This window comes from Myotis brandtii, unplaced genomic scaffold (genome assembly GCF_000412655.1).
Source record: "Myotis brandtii unplaced genomic scaffold, ASM41265v1 scaffold986, whole genome shotgun sequence".
Taxonomy (NCBI): domain Eukaryota; kingdom Metazoa; phylum Chordata; class Mammalia; order Chiroptera; family Vespertilionidae; genus Myotis; species Myotis brandtii.
In genome coordinates this window covers 119,881-131,499 of record NW_005372102.1, presented here as the reverse complement: position 1 = coordinate 131,499, position 11,619 = coordinate 119,881, and the positions used below count along the sequence as shown (strand labels likewise).

Below are 11,619 nucleotides of genomic sequence, written 5' to 3'. Positions count from 1 at the left end.
CCACACACACACAAAAGATAGTGCTGGTGAATGGCCAGCGAGCTGGGGAAAATGAGGCTGAATCCTTAGGCCTCACTTCTTGCATACAATACATATGCTTCAAAGATTAACCCGACAAAGTACCTGGGTTCTAGAAAAACATGGGAGAATAGTTGTTTTCAAATATATTTCTATTGATTTCAAAGAGGAAGAGATAGAAACAGCAATGATGAATCATTGATTGGCTGCCTCCTGCACGCCCCCTACTGGGGACTGAGCCAGTAAGCCTGGCCTGTGTCCTAACTGGGAATTGAATTGTGACCTCCTGGTTCATAGGTTGATGCTCAACTACTGAGCAACACTAGCTGGGCCATGGGAAAATATTTTTATCCTCTTAAAGCTGGAGAAGATATTGAAAAACATGCCTACACATTCCAGAAACCACAAATTAAAAAACGGATCGAAGCCCAGCCAGTGGTTGAGCACCGACTCAGGAACCAAGAGGTCAGGGCACATGCCCAGTTTTGGGGCTCAATCGCTAGTAGGACGTGCAGGAGGCAGCCGGTCGATGATGTTCCTCTCTCATTGATTCTTTCTCCCTCTCCCTCTCTAAAAAATTCAATTAAAAAACATATTAAAAAAGGGACAGAACATAATTTAAATCCTTCTGTACAGAGCCCACCGCTCCTCTGCCCAGATGGAAAGCAAACGCAACTGGAAAAAGCACTTGCCTCAAGTAAGCAAAGGCAGCAGCTTTTGGACGTCCAGCTGCAAACAAGGCCTCCGGGCCTCCTGCTCCGCAGGACGTGGGCAGCACTGGCACGTGCAGCGGCGGGCACTCCGAAGGCTGGCATTTCCCCAGGAGCGGCCCCACGGGGAGGCCCACAGACATGCCGCTCAGAGCATTGAAGACAGTGCTCGTCAACAGAAAACTTGAGTCTAGATAACGGAGTAATACCACTTTAAAAGGTAAGTAGGTTGAGAATTACTGACATGAAGACACCTGATAAAACCCTATTTCTGACGTTACAGAAGAGCAGTTGTGGCTCAGCCTTTAACGTTAATTTCTCTCTGTACATAGTCACGTATACATTCGGCTGTCAGGAAGTGTGTTGCACAGATGTCAGGAGCTACCATCTCCGAGTGATGAAGTAAGATGAGTCTTCCTTTATGTCTTTAAAAACACACTGGTGCAGGCCCTGACCAGGGGCTCACTTTCAGAGAATTGTCCTGCGAAGCCAGGTGCTGGGTTCAGTCCCCGGTCAGGGCACATACAAGACACAACCAATGATGCGTAAATATGTGGAACAATAACAAATCAATGTCTCTCTCTTTCTTCTTCTGTCTCTAAAGCCAATCAATAAAAAGTATATCGGTTTCTTTTTTACAATGAATATTGTCATGTTAATATAGAAAGTCTACACACACTTTTTCCAGAACAAAATGACTAAGCTCTGTCTGCCACTGAGGGACACAAAGGCAAGACTGAGGTGGCGGCTGGGGGAGGAGGGCCGGCTGGGGGAGGAGGGCCGGCTGGGGAGGAGGGCCGTGGGCTCCTTTCTCAGCAGGCCCCACCCCCTTCTTCTCCGGCAAAGCAGCAGGCCGCGTTTTCAGCTGTAAGAAGGCACAACCTTCACTTGGAATGATGCGCATAATTACCGTAATTACTATGATAAATAAAGACGACCAGCCTGTTTTTTAAATTTTTTATTTTGGTGTTAACTCCACAAGAAAACAAAAACTCAGTTACTCTGGTGTACGTGAAATCAGAACAACACGACCGCGGGAAACCTCAGCCCGGATGGCACGGACACTCAGTGCGACGGATGTGCAACGCGCTTCATACCACAGTGCGTCTCAGCGTTTTGCCAACTTTTTAAAAATGCTTTATCTTTGTGATCATCCATTCACAAAACTAAAACCACACTTGCAACTCTGCAGCTGAAAGCCTCCGGCTTCAGCCACTTAGCTATGAAAACAAATAAATACATCACCTGTTAACCCCTGGCCCACTGGTCATCCACCCATCCCCACCCCGTGGAAGGCGCAGCCAGCTTCCCGCGTGGGCGTCGGGGGAGGCTGCCCTCCGCCACCGGGAGCTGCCTCTGATCAGAAGCAGCTGTACATCAACTGAGCTCAAGATGGTGTCGGAAATAGTTATTTGGTCTCTGCTACATAAGCAATGATTTCTAGGACAATTATCATTGTAGTGATTTTAGGAATTTACAACATCCAATTCTTTTTTTGCCTTTGCTGTTAAATTATATTTCAGTGCAGGTGCTAATGAATTTTTAGGAAGCTCCGGAAGAAAGAAAAATACGTAAAACCTTATAAAATCTGTAAATAAATAACAGCAACATAAAACCTTCCACGTGCGCGCACACGCACACACACTCACACACACGAATGCACACACACGCACACTCACAAACCCACTTTAAAGTGTCAGAAGCTGTGGCACCAGCTGGGCCCTCAGGGAGCGTGCAGAGCCTGGGGGGACGCCACAGCCTCAGAGGGAGTTTTCTGTGTCATCAACTAAGGAAAAGGCAACAAAACCCAATGCTCAGAGCAAAGCCCACATTTCTCAGCCGCCCCGGCCCAGCTGGTGAGCTGTGAGTTTACTGCTCACCCAGGCAGTGGGGAAGCCGCCTGTCCAGGTAGCTTTCCTGCGTGATGCTAGACATGCTAAACTGCTTTCACACATTAGGTGTTTTTTTAAAATAAGAAAGAAAAGCAATTTTGAATGTTTAGGTTTTGAGACATTCCTCCTCCTAACTTCTGCCTGTGGCAGAGCCGCGTGAAGCGTGAGGCGGCGATAGGGACGCACTGACCCTGGGCCCCGGGAGAAGGGGAGGCGCCCCGGATCCTCCACCTGCCCCCAACGCACCACACGGCATTGCCCAGCATTCTCTCACACACAAAGGAGACCTAAGCTACATAAAGCGCAGCCACAGGAGCAGCCAGCTGCAGCCGCCAAGGTTTCCTCGGGGCGATGGGGTGGCCTTTATTGCATTCAAATGTTTCCGATTTCGAGTTCTAGGGCTTTCGATTCAATGTAGATTCTAAGGAAATCATAATTTGCAACTAAAATCCTCACCCAGTATTGTCAGACTTGCCACACAGAACCCTGAAGGGTGTTCTGGTGTCAGTACATACAGCACAGGCTGGGGCCCTCCCCCATATGCCTCACGCACACCCCACCCCGAATCCTTGGCTTCTTCAGTTAGCAAGAAAGTCCCAAACCATAGCATCTTCCACGATACTCCAGAGGGAGAGCCTGAGGGAGAAAACACAGCATCTGGTAAGTCTCTGAAAGCACGCCCTGTGGTTGCTACTTCTGACGTGCACGCGATCTTACTGGGAGGACCGCGCGGGTCGCCCGGCGCCACTGCGGGGTCGTCTCTATCCTGGTTCTCAGAGAAGAAAGCCTAGTGTTCCGAGCTCGAGTCTCTGGAGGGCGGGAGTGGTCGCAGCCACTGCGGGGCTAAGATGGGGACCGGACGGGCCACAGTGCGAGGGGAGTGACCGCGGGGAGATGCCAGGAGCAGTGGCATTTCTGAGACAAGCACATGCACACCCATTCTTGATTTGACAACACAATCTAGTCTATTTCAAAGAGCCAAGAATTTAACAGCTTGGGAAAAAAATCTTCAACAGGATAGCTGTCCTCAACTCTAAAATAAGCAAGAAGAGAAAGAGAATTACTGATCTGACGCAGTTAATTGAGAAGAATCCTAAGTTGTTAGATTGACAGGCCTCACAAAGGGTCATTTCCCATCACATTTCCTTTTAAACAATAACGGGCACTACTCGGTCAGAGGTGAGTTCGGGAGAAGAGCTCCTCCTCGCCGGGGTCGGCCCACTCGCCCGCGCCGTCCGAGCCCGTGTCCTCCGAGCCCGAGCTGGCGCTGGAGCAGCGCTTCCTGTGGGTGCCCCGAGGTGCTGCTCCGGGCGTCCTCTCCACGGTGCACCTCGCTTCATAGACAGAAGACACCTGAGGAAGGAGCATGTTCGACAGATCAGACAGGCTGTCCCCAAGGCCACGTGACCCAATACAAACACTGGCGATTTCCTGTGGAGAGTGACACACGTGAAGAGTCTGAGTGTCTCTGAGCAAAGCAGCCTCTCCCCCATCCAGGTGGGTGTGGGGCTGGGCACGGGGACGCCACGCACAGCCACGCCCTCCACGGCCCCCCTTCCAAGAGGGAGACCACCGAGCCAACCAACAAAACCGCCCACTGCGGGAGCGGGGACTGACCGGCGACGCACGGGGCACTTCAGACCGGAGTCCTGGGGGAGGCAGGTCTCTGAGAGGCATCCTCGCCTGAGGGCTGGGAAGCAGACGGAGCCACAGTCGCAGCCAGAGCTCCCGGGGACTGGGGCTGGGCCTCGGACTAGGGCTCTAGCACCATCTGGTACTTTTTAGGAGAACTCTGCTGTGTGGGGCTGTCTCCCTCACCAGAGGGTCAGTATCTCTGCCCCAGGACACCACAGGTAAGCGGTGACCCCTCCTAGTCACAGTAACCAGCATACTCCCCCCATCATAGTAAACTAACCATACTATCCCCCATAGTAACCAGTAACGCTTCCCTCATCCCCCAAAGTGATAGCAACCCCCCTGTCACAGTAGCCAGCACCCCCCACTCATAACCAGTAACAAAGTTCCCCCATCATAGCAATTAGCAACACCCGCCCACCTGTCACAGGAACTAGGGCACCTGGGGACACAACACACAGGGCCTCAGGCATGGCAAGGGTTTGGGTTTCACCTAAGAAGGCAGAGGACACTGGCTAGGAGTGTGGCTCCTCACGGGCTCCGGGTGCCCTCAGCGTGCAGCTGTATGAGGCTCACCGGCTCCGGGTGCCCTCAGCGTGCAGCTGTATGACTGAGGCTCACGGGCTCCGGGTGCCCTCAGCGTGAAGCTGTATGACTGAGGCTCACAGGCTCCGGGTGCCCTCAGCATGCAGCTGTATGAGGCTCACCGGCTCCGGGTGCCCTCAGCGTGCAGCTGTATGACTGAGGCTCACGGGCTCCGGGTGCCCTCAGCGTGCAGCTGTATGACTGAGGCTCACGGGCTCCGGGTGCCCTCAGCGTGCAGCTGTATGAGGCTCACGGGCTCCGGGTGCCCTCAGCGTGCAGCTGCATGAGCTGAGTGAGACACACGGTTCTGGAGCTCTGTGTGCCTCAGTTTCCTCTCCTGCACACGGTGTAACAGCACCTACCTCGTGGGCTTGTTGAGGACCACAGGAGGCAGGTCAGACCGGGGCGGTCATGTGCCTTGCGGTGGAGGAGACTGAAGAGGGGCATAGCGGAAGAGAAGGACAGGAATGGCCGAAGCTGATCAGGAGGGCGTGGTGTGGAGGGAGCCATGGCGGCGGGAGGAGTGGGAGGGTTTGGAATGGCTGAGGTGGGGGGTCAGGACTGGCATACAGACTGCGTGGAAGGTGAGAAAGGGATGAATGCCCAAGGTCGGGCTAGAAGCTGTGGGAGGGGTGCATTCATAGGGAGGGACGGACTGCGGGGCCATGGCAGCGAGCATGGACGCGGGAGGAGCCGCGAGACCACAGGGCGCTTGGGGAGAACATTCTCACAGCACTTGACTGACACTGACAGTCACACTGGGAAGAAAAAGACGCTTCCTGCAACTCATTTGCCTGCCTGACTGGACCAGGGCTCCCAGGCCCGCCCGCCCTCGGGAGTCCCAGGCCTGGGGGGAGCAGGGCTATGGCTGCTGCGCTGGACCAGGTACGGGAGGCACAGACGGGCTCCCTGGGCAGTGCTGGGAAAGGTGAGAAGGTATCCACCGTGTGAATGTGGGAGTGACAGGCTCAGGTTTGGATTCAGTGTAAAGGACAGCTGGGGGAGCCTAGCACTGAGGCCGGAGGCGCCGTGGACCAAGCGAAGGGCTACAGAGGGGAAAGGTCGCAGCCCCGAGCTCAGTGACAGGAGGGGAGGGCGAGGGGCAGCTCACAGACTCCCAGGTCTCAGCTTCGTGACAAGGGGCGGGGTTGCCACTTAGGTCAGCAGTAAGGAGCAGGACAGTCCACTTACCCTATTAAAATCTAACAGACGCTCTTCATTACAGGGCATTTCTTTAGCATCTGGATACTCTTCTATACCATGCTCTCCCTTGGCATTTGTATAACGTTCTTAATCATTTTGAGTGGAGAAGGGAAAAAAGGGAAAGGGGGAAATTCCATTAAGACACAGGTATGACACATACATCCCTGCTTCATTTCTGCTGAAAGCCAGGTCAGTCAGGGCTACCAACCCAGCGGGGAGAGGGGGGGCAGGGGGCTCCGGTCACGAAGTAGCCACAGGGCATTCGAGGCAAACACTAGGCAGCAGAAACGTTCTTTAACAGACTGGGTTTTAAACCAGGCCAGCACCACCCTGGGTTCCTGTTGTCCTACCAGGACACACCCACTCACCACGCCTCATCTCACTGCGCGCCACAGACTTACTTAAAAACAACAAGTGGAAGGCAAGACCCTCCGCCAGCAAAAGATTCCCACTCGCTATTCTGTGAGCTCTTCACAGGGTGGCGGGAAGGGACCCGCAGAACCTCCGAGGTGCGCCTGTATCACAGGATAAAGACGCAAGTCCAAGCTCGAAAGAGTGCCCATGGCACGGAGGGAGAGACCACGGGCCCCATGTTTGCTTGTCTGACAGATGAACAAGGGGTCAGACAGGAGGAAGTGCAATGAGAAATCAAAGCAGGGACGTCCTCGCTTGCTCTTCAGCAACTCAGCACAGACTAACCACACATTCCTCTCGTCTGCGGAGGGAGAACGGGGCCGGGGCTCTGGCTGGGTAGCGGCCCACAGAGGGGTGCGCGAGGAGCCGGAAGCTGAAGTCAGAGGAAGCAGGGCGTGTGTCCCGAGCCCTTGAGCCTGGCTGCCACCCTGCACTCGAGGACGGGAAGCCCAGCCTCACTGACATTCCGACTCAGCTGGCTGGGGAAGGGTCTGGGATTAGCATTTCCTGAAAAGCTCCCAGGGAATTCTTTTCTCCCAGGATTCTATGTTTGTATATACTTTTATTGACTTTAATTTTGCAGTCAGAGTTGACTCTTCCCCCAGGGAGGGCTGATGCGCAGCCAGGACGGGGACCCTCCTCCCCACGACTGTGGAACAGGCTGGAGGAGACGCAGTGCCGAGTGGGCCCTTGGCAGGCCTGGGTTCGGACCATTTTGAAGTCACTGTGTGTAGGTCCTGTGACACCCAAGCATCTGCCCCGAGGTGCTCAACAAAATGGCTGCGCCTCCACAGAGGCAGAGGACAGGGCCGGCGGGGCCTGTGCGGGAGGGAAGGCCGCGCTGGCCACACTGCCCTCGCATCGCCTGCTCAGGCCTCACGGGCATGAGTGTGGCTGTCAGAGCGCCCAGCTCCAGGACAGACGATCAGCTGGTTCCTGGTTGGCCACGTGTGAGGCGGAGGGGAGGCTGGCTGGGCCTCCGCGAGCCGCCCCTCGTCGCTAACACAGGAGCACGCAGACCTCTAGGTTTCCGGGTGATGCGGCCCGGAGCAGTGCGGGCACGCCCAGTAACACCTCTCCCAAGGGCACAACCCAGCCCCGGGCTCGGGGATTGGCTGCCTCGGGACAGCTGGGAGGCCGCCTCGCACTCTGATGAGGCAAGGACACCCGTCACCCGCTCTAGGAGGCCACCATTTCCTGGGCAGCCTGACCAAGTCCCATCTCCCAGGCCCACCTCCGGGTCAGCACTGGTACCAGGTGAGGTGAGCGGTGGGGACTGGGACACACCTAGAGGAGACGAGGGTCCATGCCGTCCGACCCCTCGCTTTCTCCTCGGGCCTTAGGGGTCCTCTATGCATGAAAGGGGGCTGTGACACCACAGGAAAGGACGCGTCATCGCTGCCAGTATTTCCATGGCCCTCACGTTGGCGCTGCCGTGTCCAGGCTGTGACTGCCAGGCCTGTTCTAGACGCTTCTCTTCACAGCTGCCCTGTCGGGAGGCTTAGCTCCCACCTCTTTTTACAAATACCGGCCATGGAGGCTCAGAGATCCGGTCATTGCCGAGGTCCAGCAGCTGGTAGGAGGCACTTGCTTCCAGCTCAGTTTTGTCTCCTGAGCCCTTAGCTATTATCTGCACTGGCTCCTACAGGGCTCCCTTTAGGCTAAAATAACGCATAGGCTACCAATGAGTTCAGAGTCGAGTGTGTGAGCTCTGGGATCGCAGCCAGGACAGACCCGCCGCGGGGTAGATGCCGTGCACAGTCCGCAAGGCTCTGGGGTCTGAGTCCCGCACGGGACCCCTTGCCAGGCACGCTGGGCACAGCATGCACGCCTGGTCCAGCCGGGCCTCTGCCCGGCACCTGTCCCTGCAGCAGCTCCAGCTGTCACAGGACTTGCATCCTTATTCCCTGGGGTCCCTGCTCTAATGTCAGCTCCTCAGGAGGTCAGGGACTCGGTCTGTGGCCTCTGGACCCCCAGTGCCTAGAACAGTGCCCGGCACAGGTAGGCATGCAAGAAATATCTGCTGAATGGATATGAATGCACAGCAAGGCCAGCAGGTGGCAGAGCGCATGCCAGCCGGGCTCCCATGCTGCTCTGGGCGCCTGGCCAAGCCGCCTCCCTGTAGGTGGGAGGACCCTCCTCCCCAGGAGGCTGAGTGCTCCCAGGTCAGGCCCTGCACGAGCAGCGTGAACTTGTTAGTCATCATTAGCAGCTGAGAGGTTCGGGAGCTGACGCCAGCCGAGTGGAGGAGGGCTACCTGCTTCCCTGGCCAAGCCCCTGCAATGACAGGCCCCCTCCACAGAGGAAGGAAGGACGCTTCCAACACCACTGCAAGGCAGCTGCGCAGGACGTACCTCGCACTGGGGAGTTACAGACCATTCAAAAGCCTGGTCGCCACTCCTCCCCCACTGCGAGTTTCTCTGTACCACGTCACGGTGGAAATGGACGAGCAACCACGTGAGCACCTGCCAAGGGCGTACAGATACAAGGACCCGGCGTGAGAGCCAGGACCAGGTCCCTCACTAGCTGGTGAGAGGCAACTGGATAGGGACGCTAACAAAGCAAGACTCCGCATGTCTGAGACTCACCCTCAGCCTCACAGGTACGGGGCTTCCTCGACTCCCAGCCTGCCTGCGGCCCAGCCCTCGCTCCGCCCTGGCCCCCAGGAGGTCCCTGCTGCGCTGCTCGGGGGCACTCGGCCCTCCTACTGCACCTCTGTGACGTGACCCGCACCCAGGGGACCAGACTAGACACGAGGCAAGGCAGGTTTGTGCTCCTACCGCCCAAGCATCTCCCTGACACCAAGCGCAGACCCCGGCTGCAGACAGCAAGGCCCTGGACCGGCGGGGAGACGCTGGCCTCAAGCCGGGGCTTGGCGCTAATGCAGGATCCGGGCAAATGATGAAATCTGAGAACTGGCTTCCCCGCCTGAAAACTGGGGGTGACATTGCACAAGGCTTTTGTGGGAGCTGTATAACAGAAAAGATAGTGAGAGCACCTTGTAAATATTAAAGGGCAACCCAGGTATTAGCTATGGTAAAGCAGCAGCTTTTACTAAACGCTGTCAAATAAAATAGACGCTAAAAATGAAGCCCCGCTCTGGGCCCCCCTTTTGACCCAGCAAGCCTTTGGGAAGGAAGAAGGTGGGGTTTGGGAAGCCGTTTCTGTGCTCACAGAACATAGACAAGCAAACACTCCGGCCTCCCCCATCAGCCGAGGCCCTGAGCACCCAGAGGTGCGGCACCTGGGCAGCGAGGGACAGACGGCGCTGCGTCCACACTCCAACAGCTGGGAGACACGCGTGAACACGTACACACTAGCAAGAGAGTTACGTGGCCGCAGGGCTGATGGGAGAGACGGTGAAACCAGCGCTGACGCCGGAGACGCAGCAACGGGACAAGCTCAGCCTCGTGCGCGGATCCGTTTGGGTGGCCTCCTTCCTGCCCACTTCTCCTCCCAGAATTTCAGACCGAGGTCTGTATAGCTTCTGGGCGGGTCTACCTAGGAGGCTCATAAACGAAAACCACCTTCACCAAACCTCCTGGTCCCATCTCCCCTCTGCCGGGTCTCCCCAAGCACCCCCTTGCTGTTCACTCCTCACAGCAAGTCACTCAACAAACTCTGGCTCCCTCTGCAAACCTCCGGAAGCCGCTCTCCCCCTGTTGCCCGCTGGTGCCACACCGGGAGGGCCTGGAACCCCAGGTCTCGGCCTCTCTATTCCATCTGCACCTGCTGCTAGGACGGCTGTAAACCCAGACCCAACCCCCAGGGAACTCCTGAGGGTGGCCTGCCTTCCTGCACCGTCAGCTGCGCCTGCCCCAGCAGGGATCCCACACCGGACCCCTCCTCCGCCTTTCTGGCCTCAGCTGCAGCCCTGCTGGGCCCATAGCTCCGGGCCCTAGACTTGCCACAGAGCCCCAGGCTTCTGTGCAGCCGCCCTTTTCAGGCACTGGCCTCCCGGCTTTCCCACGGGGCCTTCCTGCAGGCCTCGAGGGCGACTTCCTCCCGCAGCTCCTGGGGGCTGGCACAGCCCTGGCAAAGGCCGGGGCTGCGGGTGCGTTTCCATGCCTTCCCCACGTCAGGCTGTGGCCGAGTATAAGAGCAGGGACCGCTCTCCTCCACCCGTGTCCCCAGTGCCTGACATGCCAGCCACACTGGCACCTCATTTGTTTTGGACCGACATTCGGAGCAAAAGAATGTATTGCTCTTAACGGATGAGAACCATGAAGGGAAGACCTAGTCGCGTCTGCTTACCTTCGCACTCTGATGCAGGGAAGAGGGGCGAGTACAGGGCTTTCTCCCACCAGGTCTGCTTCTCTTGACTTCTGTTTATTCCTTGTACATCAGAGCTCAACACGGGAAACTGTTTAGATTCAATCACATACAGAAAAAGTTTACAAGCTTTCGGGATAAAGGAAACATTCAAGCATTAACTATGGACCACAAACCCAGTATTTTTTAATTGATGAGTTGTTTTTCTGTTCTAGACAAGGTGGATTTAAAAAAGCCAAAGTGATCACAGCATGTAAAGTGAGTTTTTCTTAAGAAGCACGTATACTGAAAGTGGAATGAAAATCTTTAAACACGCACACACTAAAATTCTTACCAGGCAAAAACATATCACAGCAAATACCCCCAAGTAAGGCAAGTTTCTAGACCTGGAAGTGCAGGCAGATGGTCTGGTGTCCCTGCTGGTGTAGGTGCTCTAGAGCAGTGGTCGGCAAACTCATTAGTCAACAGAGCCAAATACCAACAGTACAACGATTGAAATTTCTTTTGAGAGCCAAATTTTTGAAACTTAACCTATATAGGTAGGTATATTGTTATTAACTTAATTAGGGTACTCCTAAGGCTTAGGAAGAGCCACACTCAAGGGGCCAAGGAGCCGCATGTGGCTCGAGAGCCGCAGTTTGCCGACCACGGCTCTAGAGAAAACGGGGGGGGGGACCCTCCTCTTCGCACACCAGGCTCGAGGGAGTCAAGGAAGGAGAAATGGTACAGAAGGAAATTTTATAGCCAGTTTTTGGGCAAAATGTGTTTAAAACAGCATTACTTGCTTCAGTGAGAACCAGAAGGAAGGTGAGACTAAAAACCCAATAATAATGCTGAGAGTAATTCCAATTTCCAGGACATGGCCTTGGAAAGGGGGGAGGGGGGAAGGG

General features: G+C 55.6%; 2 protein-coding genes across 4 annotated transcripts in view; both read right to left on the bottom strand.

Moving 5' to 3' along the window:
- Window positions 1-346, bottom strand: part of TBC1D14 (TBC1 domain family, member 14) — an 82,639-nt gene extending 82,293 nt beyond the window's left edge. Inside the window, exon 1 of the mRNA XM_014533478.1 lies at window positions 342-346. The gene's annotated coding sequence lies outside the window, so the exon portion shown is untranslated. The remainder of the gene's footprint in view (window positions 1-341) is intronic.
- A 1,325-nt stretch (window positions 347-1,671) lies between these two features.
- KIAA0232 (KIAA0232 ortholog) overlaps window positions 1,672-11,619 on the bottom strand; it is a 45,594-nt gene continuing 35,646 nt past the window's right edge. Inside the window, exons 6-8 of one of the 3 annotated variants that reach the window (XM_005886402.2) lie at window positions 10,712-10,820; window positions 6,032-6,129; window positions 1,672-3,973 (exon numbers count right to left, since the gene is read on the bottom strand). In XM_005886402.2, the coding sequence (XP_005886464.1) occupies window positions 3,794-3,973; window positions 6,032-6,129; window positions 10,712-10,820 (387 nt within the window). In that variant the 3' untranslated portion in view covers window positions 1,672-3,793. Of the gene's footprint in view, window positions 3,974-6,031; window positions 6,130-10,711; window positions 10,821-11,619 lie in introns of those variants that run through there. The other 2 variants (XM_005886403.2, XM_005886404.2) reach the window with 2 other exon arrangements.